Source organism: Ambystoma mexicanum, chromosome 1q (assembly GCF_040938575.1).
Source record: "Ambystoma mexicanum isolate Mex_15411 chromosome 1q, UKY_AmexF1_1, whole genome shotgun sequence".
Classification (NCBI taxonomy): domain Eukaryota; kingdom Metazoa; phylum Chordata; class Amphibia; order Caudata; family Ambystomatidae; genus Ambystoma; species Ambystoma mexicanum.
This window is the reverse complement of record NC_090922.1, coordinates 414,809,057-414,833,365: the sequence shown is the minus strand read 5'-3', so window position 1 is coordinate 414,833,365 and position 24,309 is coordinate 414,809,057. Positions and strand designations below refer to the sequence as shown.

The 24,309-nt window shown below is 43.0% G+C and overlaps 1 protein-coding gene across 1 annotated transcript in view; it reads right to left on the bottom strand.

Annotated features, from left to right (window-relative positions):
- Positions 1–24,309, bottom strand: part of MMP2 (matrix metallopeptidase 2) — a 388,440-nt gene that overhangs the window by 342,643 nt on the left and 21,488 nt on the right. The window contains exon 2 of the mRNA XM_069639633.1: positions 17,634–17,860. Within this exon, the coding sequence (XP_069495734.1) occupies positions 17,634–17,860 (227 nt within the window). The remainder of the gene's footprint in view (positions 1–17,633; positions 17,861–24,309) is intronic.

Below are 24,309 nucleotides of genomic sequence, written 5' to 3'. Positions count from 1 at the left end.
GGTTGGGCAGAGGCCCCAGGTTAGAGGTGAATGCAACTACTAAACATGGCACACACCATATCATGTGTCAAGGAGCTTGAAGAAAGTGAGTGTGTGCGTGTGTGGAGTCTGAAGTACAGGTGCTGGAAAAACGAAGTAAGACGGCACCCAACAAGGGTGAAAAGAAAGGGTGACTGTAAAGAAAGGGTTGTGTTTTCATCATGGAAGCCCTGGATATTTAGCAAACAGCAAATATTCAATCAATCAGTCAATCAATCAATCAATCAATCATGTACTTATAATGCGCACTATCACCAAAGGCATCATGACACTAGAAGAGAGAGTTCAGATTACGCCAATGGCAAGGTATTCCAAAGCTTTGGGCCAGCAGCAGAGAATGCTCTGCCTCTCAATCATTTGCTACGGTATCTAGGAACCTTCAATAATGCTGCATCTGTTGATCTAGCAAACTCCCTGGACAGTAGCGCTGTAATTTATCCTGTATGGCCAGACAGCCCTTTCCATTCAAATCTCGATGAATAATACATAAAGCTTTGAACTTAATTCGGGCTGAAACAGGCAAACAGTGCAAAGATTAGCATGCCATCGTGACATGATGGCCATAAGGAATCCCCCTAAGCAAATGGACTGCACACAGTGGATTAGGTATGCTGTCTGTGAAAGGTTAATAGTGTTGCAGTAATCAATGCTACAATCAAGAGAGGCTGCAACTACTTGGGCATGGAAACCTTCCGAAATAAAACAGAGAACTTTTTTTAACTGCTTCAATTTAAAAAATAAAACGAAGTCACAGATGGTATTAATCTGACTTTCCATGGATAAGGATGAAGATATCTGTATGTCCAGATTCTTAACCAGATCCACAGGGACTGGCGATGGTCCCAATGACAGCGGCCAGAAATCAGAAGTCCAATTAGCGGAAGCTCCGGTGGTCCAATAATTAGGACCTCAGTCTTTCCACCATTACGTTTTAACCAATTGGTCTCCCTTCAGCCTCTGACCGCATCAAGACACAGCCTTAACTGGGCTGCAGTCGCAGTCTGGTCCAGGTCCATCCTAAGCAGTACTTGAGAGTCATCTGCATAGGAAAATAACTGGACCCTAAAAGACCGAATAAGTGCAGCCAGGGGGTGTATGTACACATTATCAGCTGCAGGGAGAGGGCAGAGCCCTGGGGGCCCGCAATTCACAGCCACTGGCGAAGACCTATTATACTGATGGATAGAAAACATTTGGACTCGGGAAGATAGAAAAGCACCTAACCATATCAAGACTGACCCTGACATCCGATGATGAATTGTATAGGCAACAGATAGGTCCAATAAAATGACGCCTACCGTACCGCCTCTATCCCTGATCATGGTATGGTCATCCAATGCTGCTAAGAAAACAGGTTATGCCCCCATCATAGGGATCCAGAACATTTTGTCCTTCCAAAAAAGATCTCAACTGAGGAGTAATAACGGCTTCCATAACCTTCATTAGGAATGGGTGTAAAAATATAGGCTGATAATTCTAGAGAACCAAAGCATCCAATGGCGGCTTCTTTGCTTTGGGAATCGCCAAAGCCTTTTTCAGCATCGCGGGAATCTGCCCATAGGTTAGTGAGGAATTAATGGCATCTACAATAGGCTCTCAGGAGCCAGTTTAAGCAGGCGCAGTGGGATGTCATCCAAAGCTGCCACCACACAATTAATTTCCAAAGCATTACTAATAAAGAAATTGGACAAATCATCACACACTATCTGTGAGTCAGGAACCACAGAAGTCATGCTAGGATTGGAAAGTTCTTTCACTATTTGAAAGCGATTTCTTGGAATATTCATTGCAACTGTGATGGAAGTTGTAAAGTAAAGCAATTTGGCTGTTTTGATAGTTTTATCATAGCACCCACATTGCTTTTTAAATTCTTCTTACAGTTGCAGATCATAGTTCCTTCTCCACTTGCGTTCTGCTTGACGAACCGCAAGACGGAGAAGGTGCAGATCTGCAGTAAACTAGGATGCTAAGGGATGCTCTGGCTAAGAGGTCCATTGCAAAGGGGCCAAATCATTAGCCACTAAGCCAAAAGCTGCAGTTAGCCTGGCAATGGCAGATGGTGCCGGGCAAGGCTCAGATCTGTTATATGGTAGTATGAACATTGGCAAGCGATAACATTCATACACAAAATGTGTGGTAAAAAAGGAATTTCACCAACAGATGTCTCGTCAAGAGTAGGACAGATGGGTAAGAAAGTAGGAAAGAATCTGGTATGTTTGCAGCGGTGCATTCATACAGTGATGAAGGATAACAAGTGGCAATTCCCTTGAAAGCCTGTATGCTGTATCTACTTGTGGATTTGGGGCTAAAGGATATGTAGATTCATATGTTTGAGGAGCATTTGGATCATTCTGATGTCAGTCCAGGTGGGTACAATGAAGACAGAAAAGCGATTTTGGGTTCCTTTGGTGCCCAAGTCATGGTATGCTGTGCATCTAAAGGATGGCCGTGCCTTGTATTGGCTGGAGGGAACAAAATCACTGAGCGCTACCCAAGATAGTAATGGTTTCTGGCTAAGGTGAATTTTGTCAGAAGTGTCAGTTGCTAAAACAATTTCCAGAAGGCTTTACTGATAAATTAAGGGCTTTGCACTATATTTTCACTGCATTGTTGTTCTTAGGAGGGAGGGTGTCCCCTAGGATTCTAATGTGGGAAATGTATCGTTGGCTTTGAGGAAGGAAGTGAAGGAGGAGTTAAAGACGTATTTTTATGTAGGGGTCCTTGAGCCTGTTGATGGTATGGAATGGGTGTCCTCCTTAAGGTGGCAAAACAAAGTACTTTGATTTAACATTCTTTACAGTAGGATTTCAAAAATGGATGCATGACTTTTTGCCGTTTGTGGGGTGCATTGTTTTCTGGACATCTTTCCAATAACCAGGACAGATGAGAAAGAACATGGTTCTAGACTCATTTCTTTATTGAAGATACTGAAAGCTAATGGATGTATTCATGTATTTAAGCTTATATAGGGTGCTACTTCATTATGTTTATATCTGCACATTTACCAGGGCTTAAAGATGAGACAATCAATCATTGGAAGATGGGACAAGGGTTTGATTGTGGATGGGTACAGCCATGTGTTCAAGGGTAGGTGTTTCTCTAAGCCATGGATGTATTTTGGGGGAGGGTTCTGGGGAATGCTGGCATGGGCTGACAAGGTGTGTCCACCATTCCTTATGAGCCGAGCTTTGGTGAAACAAAGAAGCTTTTGACCGATGATGGTCGATGTTTCTGGACCTTCTCCTCTCTTATGTATAGGAGCTTGATCCTGGTTTTTTTTTAATGGGGAACTAAGGGCATGATCTGATTTCTGGTATGATGTGATCATAGCATAGAAGGCTGAAGTGGGCAAGTGATTTCTGGACTCGTTGGAGTCTGTGCTTTTGGGACTTGGAGATGCCCAGCAAAATTCCATTGCATAAAATTGAGGTGCGATGTGGTGAAGCATTAACAATGGGGATTTTGTGATTATTTAGAAAGAGATTGAAGATGTGACAAAGTGGTCTGAGAGAGAAGAAACCGAGCGGAGTTAGCAGAGACTAGAACCTTTGCTGCCTGTAGGTGATACCTATCAGCTCTTGGTGTGTGTTGGAGCCCGGAGTGCATTACCTGCAACTCCTGCGCCCTTGAAAACTCTTTTGGAGTGCACAGCACTTGCAGAGTACCACTGAGTGCTGTTAGCACAAACTAGAACTTTTGCTGCATGTTGGTGGCCCCGATAAGCACTTGGTGCAGTAGAGGGGGATACACCGAGAGAAGTTTACAAATGTACGGTCCAAAACTGAAGAGTTCACATTTAGAAAATTCCTGTCAAAGGGTAATTCTGGTAATTCTAAACATTTGCATGTGTATGACCCCAATATTGTAGGAGTAAAAGGGACTTAAGGGCAAAGATTAGGATACTTAAAAGGTCGGTGGAACTGAACTCTATTGTAGAGTAAATAGGGACCTAGTGTGGTCAAAGCTTGCTCAGGGGGATTCAAGTTGGTTTATTGTGTCTAATTATAGGTCTACTTGAGCACTCTAATGTGCAGATTTGGTTGGATCACGAAGGGTCTCTATCTCGCAAAGTTTGCACTTATACAGGGGTTTGGCAGGGTTGCATGTTCGTCCCCTGCCTTTTTAATCTTTACGATTCAGATTTGTATGTTTGTATTATACCTGCAGCTTTTGTTTCCCCATAAATTGATACATTTAAGTTTGTTTGGTTGGCTTATGCTGATGATTTCTGTTGTTTGACTGCACTGCAATCGGTTTGCAGCAGTTACTTAAGGCTTTTGCTTGTTTTGCCCAGTCAAGTTTTCTCAAAATGAATTCCCGGAAGACCAAAATAATTCAATGCGTAGCTAGATCATTGACTGCTTTACATGGTGTAATGGTACTGATACATTAGGACAGTTGATAACATTTCAAATTAAGGAGTGGCTTTGTACTAGAGCTATTTCTCTTCCAAATCAACTAATGAAAGTAGGCGCTAAGTATGGGAAATTGTCTATCATTCCATCATTAAGGTTTTATGAAGGTAAAGTTGTCCCCAAATTACTTTATGGGATCAAAGTTTTGGATACAAAGGCTTTGGAGTTTCTTCCAAAGATAGAAGGTCTTATTTGGAGGAGGGTGCTTCGACCACCTAAGTTATTTCCGGTAGCAGCAATAAAATTTGAATTTGGTCTGGTATCTCTGATAAGCAGAGCAAAATGTAACTTTCAACCTTTTTCTAAAGATTCTGTAACCTGTTGTAAACACATTATATGCGGATTTGAATGTGGCATTGCTGAAGGGAAAAGAAATCTGATATTTTATGTGGAGGTATGTGATTCAATACTTGACGTTTTGGGCTCATCTAGAGAACAACTTCAAGCCACGCCTCATAAAGTTAAAGGCTTATTGTATCAAAGGGACTGGATTAACACTCTTGATGACCTGGATAGTTATAACTCGCTTAATCACTTATCTTTTGACCACAAAAATCTCGACATGAGGCTCCATATTTGAAAATGTATCCGAATACATTTATTCAGACTCCGTTTTTTAGATTTCGGTGGAACTTAAACCCCACCATGCAGATTTTGTCAAGGTATAAAAAGGTAAGTATTGATAACATGACCTGTACATTTTGTAAGGATCCAAATGAGCAAGAGTCTTTAAAACATCCAATAATTTTTTGTTATGCATTATTAACCAATCGAATGTTATATTTTAAAAGTTGTGTTCATTTTGCATCTTTTATTGAGTGTGACTCTTTATGGAATCAATGTTTAGCTGGCCAGGCTACTTTAGTAGTTATTTGTGGGCTTTTTAAATTCCTTTAAATTAGCTGATTCAATCTAATATTAATTGCTTACATTTATCAAATGTTCTAATTATGATGCAATATATTTGGAACATTTTTGCATATTGGGAACATTTTATGCAGCTTTGTGTATGTTTTGTTTGAAATCATTTAAAATTGTGTAACTTTTCTTATGAGTAATTTGAATGTTCATGAATTGTGTTAAAGGTTCATTTAAACCAACAACAACAACCAAAAATTACTTTGTCTAGTGTACTGATTTGAGTGAGTTATATGTGAAAATGTTGCCAGGAAAACATAGTCATGTGAAAAGATTGTTAGCAAAAAGTATTTTTCAAAATAGGCATTCTATACGAGCATTTTAAAGTGTACAAATTAAATACTGCCACTGGTAGTGTCTCCCAAAAAGTTATTTTTAAACAAAAATGCAAACAGTGGTTACTGTAATTCTACCAAAATACCTACTAAAACCAGGCAATCACCAGCTATCCACGGTACCCCTAACCCTCACCATAACTCTAATCACAAACCCATGTTAAAACTAATTATTAAACATTCCAAACCCTATTTTTTCAGCACTCTGTTTGCACGTGGCATGATATAAGACACAAAAATGTGGCAAAGGTGGGCACAACCTATTATCATACACTCTTGTTGAAAGTTAGTTTACGAGTCACAAAAAGGTTTTGGTTAATAAGAGTTTAAATTTAGAAGGAGCAGGCTATGTAGAGCTCAGAGACACCTGAGCGTCAAATATACTGACGAGAAAAGGGTAGGGGTGACACATCCAACCAAACAGCCACTCACCGTGAGACGGCGTAAGTCAGAATACATGCCATTGAAAGAGTAAGTGAAACATGCTAACGTGCAATACCCTAATTAATATACAGATGGCAGTACCTATATTTAGCATATTTAGCATATCCCTTATTTTTCTGCAGGATACTCCATTATGAACTTTTAATAGTTCATAACGCCATGTCCACATTATGCTAATAAAGGTACACAATAATGGTATTCAGTACGACCTTTTTCAACTACAGTACTTCACGTTCTTAACTGATTTTATTACTTTTGCTTTGTTTGTTTTTTCTTTCCAACATTTGTTCAATGGTCAACCACTACGTTCATTTGGTATGTATGAATCTGCTACATATGATGTCATACCCTTATGCTTCATTCCTATATATGCCTCATTTTGATTATGGAATATTTTGACTGATGGGTCTTTTTGATATCCAATTATACTTATTATGTTGAACATGATAATGTCCTCAATAGAAAAATAGAGAGTACATGCCTGACGAAGGAGACCTAGATCTCCGAAATGCATTGGAAAAACAATAAATAAAACTCTTTAGTCGACAGTGTGAAACCTGAGAAGCTTGGTTCTTTCGACATAAGGATTTTTGTTCACAGACTACAAAATGAACTATGAATGACTGAAAGAAATAGTACTACTAAACATATGAATACAGTGGAATCCTTATATAATCACTATTATTATCTTTGCCTAACCTATATTAACCTTAAACTCCAGTGTGGTGTACGGTGAGAGGCTGTTTGGTTGGGTGTGTGACACCTACCCTTTTATCGTCATGATATAAAACACACACACACACACACAAAAAATGCAAATGAACAGTGACCCTAAACCCAACACCATCACCAGCCCTCCGCAGCCTCCCTGTGCTTATCCTTACTTTAACACAAAACCTTGTTCTAATGCTAACCCTAGCCTTCTCCTAACCCTACCCCCAACTCTATCACTTACCTAACTCTTACTCTACGGTACTCGTTAGTTTTATTCTAACCCCTATCTTCCTGGACCCCACCTTCACTAACCCTCCCCAACATCCCTAAACCTCTGCCTTTTCCTAACTCTAAACCAAGCCCTTAGTCTATTGTTAAGCCTAGCCATGCCTTAACCCCTTTTCAAACATTCACACTTACCCAAGCCCTTACTCTCCTGCAACCCCTCCCTATACCACAACACCAGCAGTCCTCCTCAACCTGGTTAATTTTATTTTTAACTACCATGCATTCTCTTTATTTGTTTACATCTTATAAATATTGTTTAACCTTTTTTTACTTGTATCGCAGTGTTAGAGTGTGAGGTTGCCTAACCTTCCCACTGTTTAGCTGCATTTCTTTTCCTTGTAGCACAGAAAATTCACCTACAAAGGTCCAAATAACAAAAATGAACAAGAAAATCAGCACAAAAAATGTGCCTACAAATGTCAACTAAAAAGGTGGACCTCACCAAGCACTCAAGCTTCTCCAAGAAACATGAATCCCTTGCTATGGTAAAATACAAAAATGTACTTACAGAAATCAAAATAACAAGGGAAGAAAATGTATAAATAGCACAAAAAAATAGATAAATTAACCTACACAAATCTATTAAATTGATATGAGCCTAAGACTACTTTGGTGCTCTCCTTGGCCTACAAAGTTCTTGTGTGCCTAAGCCTGCTTTGAGGCATTCCCACACCTTCCAAATGGATGCATGCCTAGGTCTGCTTCTATGTGCTTCTCTGTGCTCCCCATGCCTTCAAACTTCATGTGGGCCTGATACTGATTTGCTGTACTCCCACACTTACAAAATATATGTGTACCTAAGGCTGCTTTGGCAAACTTCCATGTCTCCAAATTTTACATCTCCCTAAAACTGCTTTTACTACAATATTTACTTCTGGCTAACACTACTTTGGCATACTTCTGCACCTACAAAATTCACATCTTTTCAAGACTGCTTTGCAGATTCCCACACCTACAAATGCACTTATGCCTAATAACTGCTGAACCCATATGCATGCATTAGTAATGGCCGAACCCCGAACCCTCACCCGTAATGATAGGCTCACAACTTGTTACAAGTGTTGGCAATAATCGGCCGTAGGATTTTATTGTACAGATATGGGTTATGACAATAACAATATCACATATCATGATGGTATCATACTTTTGGGCACCGGGTCCTGAGGTTACCCCCTCGGACCGTGCCGCCTTCTTGTGTCCCACGACTTGTTGTGGGCACCGTACAGTGCCTTGTACTTCTTTTTGTTCTTCTCCCCTTTTGTAGGGTGGGTGGGTTCTGTGGTAAAGAAGCAAGAAGATTTGGAAGACACTGAGGAAACAGAGAACCTCCTGTTTGCTTGGGTCCCAGTTCAGGGTCCACAAACAGATTGTGTTTACTCTGAGCATGCTGCTCTCATTTATAGGACCCAGGGAGGCCCTGGGTCTTTGTTGTGTATGTGGTGGGGGCCGCTGTTGTCGCAGCCCCCGGCCGGATAGCCGACTGTCTGACCCCCCGGTGGGGGCAGATCTTTGAACCTGGGCCCTGCCTGGTGGTTGTTTCCTTATGGCGCTTGGCGCCTTGCTGTTTGGAGGAAGGGTGTGATGACTGTTCGCACCTTACCCTTCCGTGGCTTTTGTGCCGCTGAGACTGCGTGTCTCCGTAGCTTGGTGAGAAGGAGAGGGGCAGGCGCGGGGGGTTGGGGCTGCCCCTCTCCCAGCTGCCGATGGTAACATCAGTTACCCTGCCTCGCTTGTGGGATGCCCATGCAGCATTGCCCATAACTGCTGAACCCATATGCATGCATTAGTAATGGCCGAACCCCAAACCCTCACCCGTAATGATAGGCTCACAACTTGTTACAAGTGTTGGCAATAAAAGGCCATAGGATTTTATTGTACAGATATGGGTTATGACAATAGCAATATCACATATCATGATGGTATCATACTTTTGGGCACCGGGTCCTGATGTTACCCCCTCGAACCCGTGCCGCCATACACGGGCAGGTTCCCGGCTGGCCGTGTTCCCCCAAGAGTATGCCCTAGTGACAGCCCCTGTGAGCAAGAGTTGTATAGATTTCCCGGTAAAAATGCTCCATGCCCAGGCTAGACAGATGGGTGCCGTCGTCGAGAAAAAGGTCTGGGTTGCTTAGTGTAATGGCTGGGTGTTTTATGAAACCCAGTCCTCTAGTCATACAGAATCTCTCTATGGACCTGTTCAGTTTTCTTCTGGATATGTCTATAGATTTGTAGCAGATTGGCCCCTAGCCATTTCTTTCTTGGTAAGATGGCTGAGAAATATATTTCGGTACCCCTCCAGTTGTGCGCAATGCCTGCTAGGGAGGAGCACATTTCTTTGCATAGGGTGCGTCTAGCTGTGTTGACTAGGTCGTTGCCCCCTAGATGTATGATCAGGAATTCTGGTGGGTCCATGTATGCCACCAGTTCTGCTACTGTTTCGTGGACGTGCGCCCAACGTAGGCCTCTGTATCCCCACCATGACGTAATGGTGTTTCTGAAAGGTGGCCCATCTTTAGTTTCTTCTGCCCATCTGCCTGTCCTGAAAACGAATGAGTGGCCAACTATCCATGCTGATCGGAGAGTGGTCCTCAATTCGCCTGTTGTTTCTGTGGTGGTGGGAGGGAGGGAAAAGGAAGACAATATTATACGGGCGGATGGCTATATCGGTTGCGGTCTGATATATCTTTTATAACTGTCTGACTTCCATCCCCCTATGCTTTTTAGTAGTTGCGGTGCTAAACCTCCTTGCCATGCAGCGGTGGTGGCACCTATCCTGAAGGAATGAGTGCCGAAATGTTTGGGATCCCACCCTGCTCTGCTGATTGCTTTCATCAGCACTCCTTTAAATTGGTAGCGGCTTAGGGCCGATGCATCCTTGTGGATTAAAAAACTCCCCCCCACTTTAGGTCATTGTGCGTAATAGAGGTTGGTGATGCACACCGGGCAGTTTGTTGCCTCGTTGATGCAACAAATATTGATGGTTCTTTTACACCCGTTTTCGACTGCTGCATTTCTATATTAACACTCTCCTGTCTCACCCTGATTTCCATGACGCCCAGGCCGTTTGTGGCCTTGGTGCTGGAAGCAATGAGTTCTCCTACCCGGAAAACCCTGAGGTAGGCTAGGAAAAAAGGCTTGTTTAAATAAAATTATCTCATAAGGGTGCCAACATATGGCTTCCAAATGGCTTGCTATCTGTACCAGTTTGGTGAAATCAAGGGGTCGGCGGGTGTCCACTTGCGGCCCCTCCAATCTGCCCCATCCCTTCATTGCATAAGAAATGAGTGTGCTCTGGGTGGGGTCTGAATCGCCCCAAATTTTCGTAAAGTATGAGATTGCCACCAGGTGTCTTTTGGCCCAATCCCTTTTGAAACCTTGTTCTCGGGCCCATTTTAAAAATACTTCTATATCTTTAATCGTTATTAGTTCTACGTGGCTTAAACCTGTGGCTTTGAATACTGTTTGCAAACACTTAATGTACTGTGTTGCTGTGGTGCTTGCCACCGCCCTCTCTGCCATCTCTGTTAGGAAGCCTGTGAGGTTGTTGGCACCTGTTGTTATTGTGCCTGATTCTTGTTGGGCATCCCGGCCTGGGCTCTCTGGCGCTGGCGTTGATGCCAATGTGTTGCTGGCACCCCTTTTAGAGGTGCCTGCTTTGTATTGGTCATCCCGGCCTGCACTCTTTGGTGCTGGCGTTGATGCCAATGTATTTTTGGCACCCGTTTTTGAGGTGCCTGGTTTTCGTTGGGCATCCCGGCCTGTGCTCTCTGGCGTTGGCGTTGATGCCGTTATTCTTGTCTTCCCATTATTGCCCAGCATTCTGCTGGTATTGGTGTCATCTATTCTTGGGCGTGCAGCGCTAGCTCTCTGAATCTTGTCCACTGGAAGCGAGATAGGGCATCAGCAATGTTATTATCTGCCCCTGAAATGTGCTTCGCTTTGAGTACAACGTTTACTTGTAGTGTGACTGTTGTAATGTCTTGTAATACTTTTAGTACTAAAGGGCATTTCGTAGACCTTCTGTTTATAGAGCCGACTACAGCCATGTTGTCGCACCAAATCAAAGGTTCTGTATTCGCTAGTCGCCTGCCCCAGATGTGTAATGTTAGCCAGATGGGGAATATTTCTAGTAAGGTGAGGTTTCTTGTCCACCCTGCTGTTTGCCATGATCTGGGCCAGTGTCCTGCCACCCATTCGGAGTCTAGTATGGCTCCAAACCCCTTGCTCCCAGCTGCGTCAGTGTATAGGACCCTGTTAGACCGGGTGTTAAAAGGCGTTCGCCAAAGTAAAGACCCGTTGAAATCTCTGAGGAATTTTCCCCATGTTTCCAGGTCCTGTTTCACCTCTCTGCCTAGCTGGATATGCAAGTGTGGTTTGGTGAGTGATTTGATTTTGAAACTCCAGGCTTCTGGAAAATATCCTCCCTTGAGGTATTATTTTGGATGCGAAATTGAGGCTGCCTGCTAAGGATTGTATTTCCTTTACAGTCTCATTATCTCTCATTATCAGGTTTTGTATTTTAGCCCTGAGTTCTGTTATTTTAGTTTTTGGGATTCTGCAGAGCCCCTTTGCTGAGTCTATTTCGATGCCCAGGAAGATTATGTTTGTGTCTGGTTTGGTGGTTTTTTCCCTCGCTAGGGGAATTCCCCACTGTGCGGCCATGTGCTCCAGGTTTGCTAAAGCCTGGCCGCATTTGTCGGATTTTGGTGGCCCTATGACCATGAAATCGTCTAGGTAATGTACTATTTTTGTCCCTGGTCTCTGCTTTAGGAAAGCCCATTGAAAAAAGGAACTGAATTGCTCAAATAGTGCACAGGATACTGCGCATCCCATGGGAAGGCATCTATCTACGTAGAATTTGTTGTTAAAAGTGAAACCTAGCCACTGCTGTGACTCTGGGTGGACTGGCAAAAGTAAAAGTCTGAAAGCAGATTCGATGTCCAGCTTCGCCATCAAGGCGTTTCTGCCGCACTCTTGTATGTGTCTTACCGCTTCTTGGAAATGCATGTAAGTTACAGCGGATTCTGTGTGTGGAATGCCATCGTTTAAAGAATGGCCTTTGGGGTAGGATAGGTGATGGATTAGTCTCATTTTTCCGTTTTTTTTTTTTCGGGAACCAGGCCTAGTGGAGATATTAAATAGCCCTTTAGGGGCATGGCATCCCAAGGACCTGCTACCCTGCCCAGTTACAGTTCTTTCTTGATTTTGGTTTCTACTATCTGGGGGTTGTCTCTGGCTGACTTTAGATTCATCGGGATGTATTGTGACCCAGAGCCCTTAAATGGGATAAAAAACCCTTTGGTGAAACCCTGCGATATTATCCTACTGGTTTCTGTGTCTGGGTAGCTGTTTAAGGTGTCCCGATAATTGCTCGGGTTGATGGGCATTAGTCCTGGTTCTAAAACAGGGATATCATTCTTTCTTGGCTGGTAGTCTGGTGCAGTTGCTTGTTACATGGGCGCCGTTGCAGTTTGTGCAGGCGTGTTTGTACCAGCATTCTTTGCCCCATGTACACTGGTTTTTCCCAAATTTTCTGCATGGGATGTTGGATTTGCCAGCCTGCTGTTTGTTCTGTCTGTGGGCATTATTTTTCGCCGCCCAAGGCTGGTTCCTCCGAAAGGGCTGCTCCCCTTTTTTGGATTCATCATTGTCATGGGATTTGCTTACTTGCAAATTTTTGCTATTTTTGGAAGAAGAATGCATGGTATCTTCTTCCTGGGGAGGTTCGGCATTGAGGGTGTATAAATCGTTCTGGACTTCATCCCACTCAATGGCCGGTCTTTCTGACATGCTCCTCCTAAATTTGATGTCGTATGTAAGCCATGTCTTCCCCTTCTGTGTTACTTTTAATTCCCTTATTTTATCAACATATGCCCAGATCTTTCTACCATCCATGGGAAATTTTTCTTCATATATTGTTGCTAGTATGAGAAAAGCCTGTAACCAGTTGTCCCAGTTTTGCTCGACCTGGGCGTTCCTGGCAATGGCTTTCTCTTCTATTTTTTTGGGATCTCTAAAAGCGTCTTTCCCTTTGCGCTGTGTTTCTATTAGGGAAAAGATTTCTATAAACTCTTTGGCCCATATGGCTTCTTTGATTGTGGTATCAATGTTCCATACCAGGCATCTTTTGTATCTATTTAATATCTCTGTTTGGAAAGATTTCATTTTTTGTGCTACTTGTGCATTACAGATTGATATAATGTCAGTTGTATTGCTGCCGGGTGTCCCTGTCGCGCCTGGGCTGTCTGCGCCTGGCGTTGTCCATGCTTTTAGGGCACCTGTTGGATCAGTTGCTGGAGTTGTGGAGGCTGTTGCATTTATAGCTGTGGCCGCTATTGGCAACTGCTGAACTTGTTGTGGCAGAGTTGCTATAGGTGGTGTTACGGGTGGATTGACAACACCGTTATAGGAAGTTCTATTGTGATGGGGGGGTTTGAGGCCCCAGGTTCCCTTGCGGGCGGCGTCTGTTTCCCCCTTATTTCTACCATTAGTTGCTGCAATTCCGCCATATTCTCGCATAATTTTGACTATTTTCTGGTACTTTTTCTGGCGTCTTTGGATATTTTTCTCTTTTTCAATGGTGCAGGAACCTCCTCCTGGCTGGGTGGGCTGGTAATTCCATCCCTGGGTAGGCCGTACATGTTTTCTCTAACCCATGCCTATCCGTAGAGCTCTTCCGCTTCAATGGCTGCTAACAATTGTGGTGATTTGGGCTTCTGCGCCGGTGTTGGGGGTGCCCGTGTTTTCCGTTTGGGGCCCATGTTTTTCTATGCCTGCTGTAAAATGTTGAATCGGAAAACCGTCCGCGCCGTGCTGTTCGTGTGCCGCTTCTCCTTCGTTCGCACTGTTTTTGTGGATAATTCCACAGCACGCGTCTTGTTTGCTGTGGCTTGGACACACTCGTCGCTCGCTTTTCGATCTATGCCAAAAATGTTGGAACTGACAGCGTCCGCGCTGGCCGTTCGGTTGCCGTTTTCTTCCTTCGTTAAAACTGCATTGCAATTGGTTTGAACAGTACAATGTTCAGGAAGGAAAAGACACTGCGATGTACAGCGAACTTCAAGAATTGCTAAAGAAGTAAGATTTGGAAGACACTGAGTAAACAGTCAACCTCCTGTTTGCTTGGGTCCCAGTTCAGGGTCCACAAACAGATTGTGTTTATTCTGAGCATGCTGCTCTCATTTATAGGACCCAGGGAGGCCCTGGGTCTTTGTTGTGTATGTGGTGGGGGCCGCTGTTGTCGCAGCCCCCGGCCGGATAGCCGACTGTCTGACCCCCCGGTGGGGGCAGATCTTTGAACCTGGGCCCTGCCTGATGGTTGTTTCCTTATGTCGCTTGGCGCCTTGCTGTTTGGAGGAAGGGTGTGATGACTGTTCGCACCTTACCCTTCCGTGGCTTTTGTGCCGCCGAGACTGCGTGTCTCCGTAGCTGGGGGGGAAAGAGAGAGGAAGCTGCGGGGGGTTGGGGCTGCCCCTCTCCCAGCTGCCGATGGTAACAGCAGTTACCCTGCCTCGCTTGTGGGATGGCCATGCAGCATTGCCCAGATTGTTTTGGCGTACTACCAGGGCTACAAAATGCCTAAGACTGTTTGGCAGCCACAGCAACAAAACGCACAAATACCTAAGACTGATTTGACATACTCCCATTGCTACAAAAATGCATTTCTACCTAAGACTGCTTTGGCATATTCACATGCCTACAAAATGTACATATGTCTAAGGCTGCTTTGGCATACTACCCAGACTATTGTTTGTTTTGCAAATGCATCATCTAAAATGCCTCCTGAAGATTATAGCCTGCTCTCAGCCCAAGTTGCCAAAAGAGTGGTTAACTTTCGAGCTGTGCCTGTTTCAACTTTCTGGTGGGTATCACTGCTGGTTTAGTAGTAGTGTGGGACTTTAGCCACTACTCATCGCTGTGCTCCTACAGAGCAGTAGTCATTTCATCAAAGTGTGTCTAAGACTGCTTTGGCTATGGCATTCTCCCCAGCTACAAAATTCATGTCTGAACAAGACTGCTTTGGCGTACTCCCCATTTTGACACATTCACTTGTAAAACACGTGTGCATAAGACTTCTTTGACACAATCACATACTTACAAATTGCACATATGACTAGAATGCTTTGGCCTACTCCCACATCTACATATTTCATGTCTGCTTAAGACTGCCTTGACATTCTCCTACACCTGTACACTTGCCCAAAATGTTGTTATCTACTCCCAAGCCTACAAAAGGCATGTGTGCCTAAGTCTCCATTGGCATACTTATCAGTCTACACAATGCATGTTTCTCTAAGGTTGCTTGGGCACTCTAACCAGGTGACAAAATGTATGTGGGATTAACACTGTTGTATGACTACAAAATTCATGTTTGCCTAAGACTGCTTTTGCATACTTCGCAGCACACAAAAAGCATGTGTGCCTAAGACTGCTTTGGAGTATTCTCACAACTGCGTAATGCATGTGCTGCGAAGATTTCATTGCATACTACCATGCCTTCCAAATTCACATCTGCTTAAGAATGCTTTGACATAATCTCATGCCTAAAAAATGCATGTATGTCTAAGAATTCTTTGGTGTACTCCCACACCTACAAATATCATGTGTGCCTGAGACTGTTTTGGCATACTCGAAAACCTACAAAATGCATGTGTGCTTAAGTCTGCTTTGGGGTATTCCAAAACCTACAAAATGTATGTGTGCCTTACACTGTTTTGGTGTACTCCAACAACAATAACATTGATGCCTGCCTAAGAATGGTTTGGTTTACTCCTTGGGCCACAGAATTCAGGTCTGGCTAACATGGCTTTGGTGCTCTCCAACATCTATGAAATTGACTAGTTTCTAACACAGCTTTGGTATACTCCCACACCTACAAAATGCACAAGTGTCAAATACTGATTTGGCATCCTTCCACACCTACAAAATGCATGTTTGCCTATAAATGCTTTAGCATACACTAGCACCTACAAAATGCATATGTACCTAAGACTGCTTTGGTGTACTGCCACATCTACATAATGTACAACTGACTTAGACTGCTTTCCCATAGTCCCCATCTACAACATGCACGTGTGCCCAAATATGCTTTGCCATACTCATCTGTCAACAAAAAGCGTGTGTCCATGAGACTGCTTTGGCAGGCTCCCAAAGCCACAAAACGCAGGTGTTTTAAGATTGCTTTGGCCCACTTCCACACCCAGAAATTGTATGCATGCCTAATTACACTTTTGCATAATCCCATACCTACATAATGCACATGTGCCTAAGAATGCTTTGACATACTCCCAAGCCTATTTAATTCATGTCTTTATGAGACCGTTTTGGGGTACTTCCCATAATACAAAATTCACGAGTGCCTAAGGGCAATATGATTTCATGTCCAAAATGCATGTGATCCTAAAACGGCTTTGACAAAGTACCCAGCCTACAAAATGTATGTGTGCCTAATCTGCTTTGACATGCTCCCAAATTTACAAAATTCACATCTGTCTCAGAATGCTTTGGCAAAATTCCCAGCCTGTTTCTAAAAATGTGTTGCTGTACTCCCACATCTACAAAATTCATGTCTGTCTAAGACTTGGCATACCCTCATAACTACCAAAAGTATTTGAGTCTCAGAATGCATGTGTGCGAAGACTGCTTTGGCTTTCCCCCCTCACTAACTAAATTCACACGTGCCTAAAAATGCTCTGGGATACTCCTCTGCCTATAAAATCCATGTGTGCTTAAGACAGTGGTTGAAGTGTACAAAAAGCAGTAGTGGAACTATGTTCCCTACCGGCCTGCCCATGCTCCCCACAAATCCCATCGCCCCACACACAATACAAACCCTCAAAAAACATGCGCCTGCTGTTTAAGGGAACATTCAGTGCAGTGTACTTAAGTGCAAGTTTCAACTTCTTCCTACACTTTTATTTTAAAGGAAACCAATCCAAATGGTTTCTTTTTCAAATAAAAGTATGGGAACAGTAAAACTTTTTTTTAAAGTAGAGGAGCACTGCTCCCACCCACTTCTACCACTGGCTTAAGAGTGCTTTGGCATAGACACCTGGCAACAAACATTTTATGTGCCTAAGACCTTATAAGGTAGCCTAAGTATGAGGTCTCTAATAGGTACTTAGCTTTACTACCTGATAGGGTTATCAATACCTACATTCGGGTGTGTGGGAGGAGTATAGCCCTTATAAAGACTCCTGTATTGGCCCATAAGTATAGTGTGTGATGGGGGAGATGGAATAGACCAATCAAGAGACTCGGACTGCATTTGTTCTGGAGGTTCTTGCAATACTGAAATGATTCCCTTTACTATGTATCTGTAGCTATGTAACAGAACAAGGCCTCAAACGTTCTTAGCTTATACCTGTCCTCATTTCCCTCTCCTGTTTCTCTTCTAGCCAAGGCCAGAAACCACTCGCAAAGATGGCAGAAAGGATTGCCCTAAGGTTCATGTTGGGCATTGCATAGGTCATATAAGTACCTGTACGTGATGTGGTTCTTCTCCCATTTTGGCTTTCTTGGGAAAAAGTTGTAATTGGCCACGTCCGGGTTACCACAGCGAGGCTTCTTCATGGTTTCGATTGTATTCTGGTCCAGCTCTCCGGTCTCAGGGAGTCCAAAAAACTTCTGCATTTTCTTTAAAGTGTCTTTCAGCACGAAGAGGTTGCATTTTTCTTTCGGGCACCCGTAGAACTTGTTTAAATATTGCTTCAAGGAAACAAAAATAGAACCAGTGAACTAGTGTAACAATCCCAGCAGAACGTCATTGGATTCATTCGTTGGAGCGTATAAACAGGAAGCACACATGTCAAATATTTAAATTGCAAGAAAAGGGTTCTTTAATTCTAAACATGCGTTGCTCGTTTATCAATGGTCAGTCCATAATGTATTCCAATTCACTTTAGGCACTGTATTGTAGGAAAGCCCACATCATTTTATCACAGTACTAGATGCATATGTTCGTCTGTATGTGTGTAAAGTAAGAGCAGACAGCTGTGTGCATTGGCCCATTACATTGGAAGTTGGAAGAAGCACAACATAAGGAACATGACCAGGCTGGTCATAACCGGTCACAGTCAGGCCCACGAGGACCGCATACACTAACCGCATCACCCTTCTCAAAACACTACGAATTCGTGTAGGAGGTTCTAGCTTCCCTGTTATGGCAGCTACTCACTGGAACGCCTTACCTACCCATTTCAGAACTATAGACTCACACATTGCCGTCAGGAAAGCCATACAAACTTTGCTTTTTGTTTATCAGCTGCTTATACTACCTGCCTTACTCACCATCCAGTGTAACTTCAAAAGAAGTGTTTATGATGTAACAGTTTAATCACCTTAAATGTAAAAATGGAACTTGTATGGAACCACTTTGCCCCTACACTTTTGGATCCACGCTCACTGGAACCCTGAGCAATGAATTATCATGTAACTAAGACACTCTCTTGCAACAGTGCCTCGATGCCTTTGGGCTGCTAGTGTGCTTTACAAATACAAACAATAAATAAATAAGTAAAGCTCATTGGAATTTTCCGATTCCATCGCCAATGCAAATGCTGCTGAGATTTCTTTTTTTTTTTAATGCACACACTCCATAATTCACAAAAGAATCCGATGATTTCAGCAGAAATACGACTAAAGGGTCAAACTGTGTACCCATTAGCTTGGTGGACACTAGTCCTGTTAGAAGGCCATTTTCAGTAGACAGCCCTGACTGGGAAACCTGCGTTGACTTTTGTGTCAGAGGCCCACTGCAGGCAGTACATGCAGTGAGGCAAATGCTGGACACAGCTCTTGCTGCCAGTGGAAAGGCGACTTGATAGAAAACAAAGGATCTACTTTTGAAATTATAATTCACCGTAAACCTGACAAGTTCTGGAAAGGTTGGGAGGATGGCTCTGGGGCAATGCACTTGTCTTGGAAAGAGTGTGATGCTATGTAACAATTGTGACTCTTAGGAGCTGGAAGAATCCGACATGAAGAAAGTTGAACACACCAAGCATGAATTCCTCCTTACCTGCTCTTGGTATTCGCAAGTAAGGGACACCTTGAACCCCCAGAAATTCGGCATTTTTACTATGAACTACACTTGAGGTGCATTTAAATGACATGCTATTGAAAAGTACTGTTCTATGTGATTACAACGACCACATTTAGTTTGTGGTCTTCTAGTTCCACTTTTGTAAGTGGACTTAATTTCATTTGTTTTCTTCATGTGGCCCACCCCTCCCCCGCTCACAGAAGCATATATATAAAAGAAACAACATAAAATGGCGAATTACAAGTGTCGTATTAGCAGACCACAAGCTAACCGTGGTTGTTGAACATTGTGAACGGAAAAGTACATTGTATTAGGTTTTCTATGTTCTAATTCTTTTCTCTATTTTCTTTCTCTTGTTCTCAGTCCTGCGTCCTCCATTTGTCTCCCTCTCCCGCTGTGTTTGGGGCTTCCTTCTTCAATGTTTTCCATTCTGTGTTCAGGCTCCTCCACCTGCCTGTGCTCCTACCAGTGCTTTGCTCTTACGTGCTCCATGTGCACGCCTCTTCTTCTCTGGCGCTTAATCACATGATCAGCCCACCATCCTGCGCTCTCTCTCACCTGTCCCAGGCTCTCCATCGGCCATACCTGACCCATTTCCTAACCCTTTGAAGCTGATGTTCGCAGCCCTGAATTCCTTTCATTCCAAACTTAGACGTGAAACTCTTTAACGTTTTCACTAACCTCGCTCATGGCTGCTACCATCTGACAAAGGTCTGCAATACTGTGTAGGCTTCTAATGCATCATTCCAACTCATAATGATAATTTTAGTTAGTCCAATAAAATATATTGTGATTTTTTTAAAGACTGGACTAACATGTCGACAACAGTTTTTACATGTTTCTCTATAAAAAGCAATGAACAGGAAAATGCCAACTAAACATACTCTAAACACCAGTACTGTGTTTAGTAATGGCTTCTGTAATCTGCAAATGCATGTTATGCATGCATATTCCTAATCAATGAACGCTCGAATGAATTGCCACAAAACTAAACGTCAAACTTAATACCAAATGTACGCGTTATTGCATTTTTTAACTGCCGGGTCTTCTAATGATTATCCTTTGTGACCCTAAAAACCTTTGTGCGGCTAATAACCTGTTTCTATTATTCAGCTGCTCATCTGACACTTTCCAAGTGCAGAGCTATTTTTCCAACTGCAAATATGGTGTCCAATTGCATGCTAAAAACAAATCCTTGCACAAAACAATTTTGAGAGGGAGTTCGAGGCATAGAGGACTTTTTGTGAACAATACAAAGACATTGTGTTGCCTTAGGTAGAAAGGTCAAATACAACAAGCATTTCTAAAGGCAATACGTCTGTCTTCGTAAATGTAAATGTCAAGGTTGTTTTTGTAATGTCCTAACAGGACAGGCACACATAATACTGCCCTCAACATTTGGAAACCAGACCTACTTAGTTTGACTCGGTATACTTCTCCAAGTGATCTGGCAGGGAGCCAAAGCTCTCGCTGGGGTTTGCAGCCTGCGGCTCTCTAGATGTCCTGGACTACAATTCTCATGATCCCTCGTCAGCGCCTATGCTGGATCGGGCTTATGGGAGCTGTAGTCCAAAACGTCTGCAGAGCCATGGTGTCGGACCACTGATTTCAGAAAGCCATAAAATACTTCTTGACATTGGTAACTAAGAATGTTGAACATGAACTCATCTGCCCTGCTCCTGAAACATAGGCATTATTATTAATCAAACTCCCAAATTCCCAAATGTCTTACTATCATTTACCCCGATAGTCTCATGCATGTTATTCTCATCTAGTTCTGGTTTTTGTTATTAATTGGCCTAAGACCAGTTCTTAATTGCCTGCTTAAATTTCACGTTAGCACAGCCAGTCTATATTAAATGAGTTAAAAGATAATCATTAATATTTTGTGAATATATTTCACCTCAAGTTGTGAATCACCTGAATTCAGCATTATGAGCTGTGACGGTGGTAGCTAAGGGATAACACACTTGTCTTGGGAACAAGACTTTGCCGAGCAGCACAGGTTTGATACCTGGCCCCACACATAGAGGCCGAAACCTGGGATGAAGAGCAACCCAAGAAAATAAGATGTTGTTTCGTTTTGCAATAACCATATTTGCATTCCCTTGATGTTGATACATCCCCTGCTTGGAGGGGTTTGGGTTGGAAAGTGCTCTGAAAATAGACTCCTGATGAAGCCTTGATGCCTTTGTATCGCTCTATCATAAGAACCCCAAGTCTATTGACTCGTATTCTTTAAATGGAGAGTTGTTCCTTGGGACAGAGATGACCCTAAGAGCTATCCTTTGAAAGCTCTTCTGGATGTTTCCCCAAAGAGCTTTGCTAAAATAATCTTTTAAGAATGAACAGCATGGGATAACGTTTAGCCAGTCGAAAATGGCCGCCCGCAACTTCGTTTGGGAGTTTCCACATGAGGAAACACTGTGAGCCTTGATCTTCACGCCGATTGGCATGCAGTCCGTATTTCTGGCCAATGGCAAGCCGGCAGGCGATTTAGCCAGCCCACCACCAAAGGCACACTGCCTAAGGCTTCCTCCTGTCGCGAGAATGTCAGAAGCCGGAAGAGCCAAAGGACCGGACCCCTGCACTTCTGCCATACTGACTGTAAGACTTTACATTCTGCTTTCATTACCTATTTGACAATTAGTGTATAATTGCCAGCTATGGCCTTAACTGAGCTGCAGCCCTGGCATGCTGATTGTTAGTGTTGACAACATGGTAACCACTTACTCACTTGCATACTCCTGCTGTTGATGCGCTTTCATACCTAAGCTGTATTGTTGTCTGCCGCAATATCACATGACCTTGATGCTACCCTCATATGTGACTACATAGCCTTGATTTCTAGCCTTCTGTTCACTACGACCAGACTTCGCAGGCCCATACTGGCGCGTAAATAATGATATGCCCAGCCTGCTGCTTCACGAACCAACATAGTCCCATCTTGCCCGTAGCTACTACCACCGAGCTGCATTTGCATTTACCGCACCACTTCATGATGACTGCCTACTTTGTAAACTTGTCTGAGTGTTGCAATAGTATAGGCTAATTATGTCCAGTAGGTGCACTAATGTGGTTTACAATGATTCCCTAATCATACTCTATTGTGATGTAATATTGTTAACTGCTTAACTAATAACGTCATAAAGAGGTTGCCTACTTACTAGTTAGAATATATATCTTTGCATTGAATTGTCATATGCATGTATGAATCCCATCTAGTTGCCTACGGACCGTGCTATCACCTTGCCTGCCTTTATTACCAGTCTATGCTGTAGGACACCTCCTGTTCAGTTGACTAGTTGCTTAAACAGCCTCCTCATAGTTAGGTTGAATAAGTGTCCCTCGTCATCCTTGTTAATGTCTAGTTCCCCTACTGAGACTTACACTAGTTGTGTAGCACTTTACCTTGCTATTTGTACTAGTATTAGTTGCATAACCGTTACTGCCACATATTCTAATGCCTTGCCTATGCTGTGTTACAAGTACTTAGCCAGTTCCATTTGTATGTGGTCTAGCGTGGATAGCCTTGTACCACTTAACTTCAACGTGTCTAGGTACCCTATGAGTAACGATTCTACATATTACACTAAATTAGAATTATGTTAACATTAACTTCATTGCTTTGCATAATGTTGGCTGCCTTATGTATGGGCACCAGTAGTCAAGCACACGTTACGGAGCCCTCATCAGTGCCCACTCTAGACAATAGACTGCTTACAGGCTCAAATAACGTCCCGGGTGCCTCTGATGCAGGTATTTATGCTGTTCCTCATCTAATAGAAACATTAGACTCCGTGCCAGATGATCAAATTACATGAACCACTGAGAAGATCACTACCATCGACTAATCACAAAACTAACTTCAAACCCAGTTTGAAACTGTGCCACCCGAAGCAAGTAAACACTTATATCGCCCAGACTAATAACAGTAACAAGTACAAACTACGTGCCGATATTAATACAGCTCTTATCAGTCCAGTCATATAGGCGAATGAGACCCCTAATCTTAAAGGAGCATTACTCAATGCAAGATCGCTTGTCGCCCACGCCATTGACATAGCTGACATTATTACAGAAGGCCATCTTGATTTCTTTGCCATCACAGAAACCTGGCTTCATAATGCAGCAGGACCCTCTCTCATGTTAGCTGTCAGAGCTGGATACACTATAGTGAGACAAGATGGAGATGGTGCACGAGGTGGTGGTACCGCCATTATCGTCAGAACATCCCTCTCTGTAAGATTGGCTCCTACCAACATATTAAATTCATGTGAACTCCTCTCTGCTAAACTAGAGATAAACAACACACAAACTCTCACTATCCATTTAATCTACAGACCTCCTGGCCCTCTCGGCACCTTTAAGGAGGATCTGCACAACCTACTCACAAATAACCTTAAACTATCCTCTCAAGTTCTCCTCCTAGGGGATTTCAATATAGGTTTTAATGACCAATTGGATAAAAACGCAGATGATATAGCCAATATAGTTAATTCCTTATCTCAAAAAGTAAACAAACCTACCCACCAGAAGGGGAGAATACTGGACTTGGTAGCGGACTACAACTGCTCAGCTACCATTTCTTCTATCTTGCCCCTCTCTTGGACAAATCACTCACTAATATCCTTCCACCTCTCCACTAAAAGACCCACACCCCCAGCTCCTCCTCTAGTGCCATCTTGTATCACCAGAAATAAAAAAAGTATTACCATTGAGAAAGTAATTCCTGCTATCCTCCCCACTCTCAACGCTCTGTCTGAAAATCTTGATACAAGCACCTTAGTCCAGGAATATAACAACATTATGCTTACCACTCTGGACAAGATTGCCCCATTGAAATTAAGAGCTAGTAAACCAAGAGCCCATCTGAATAAATGGTTTGCGCCACAACTTAAAGACCTTCACACTCTGAAGAGAAAGAGTGAAACTAATTGGAGACTTTGCCCATCTACTGAGAATAAAACTAAACTAACCTCACTCACCTCGCAATATAAGAAGGAACTCTGCCAAGCAAAATGAAATTCTTATGATGAGTGTATTGCTAAATCAAATTCCAGCATGAAGGAATTATTCTCCATTCTAAAAGAATTAGAATCCCCAATAGCAA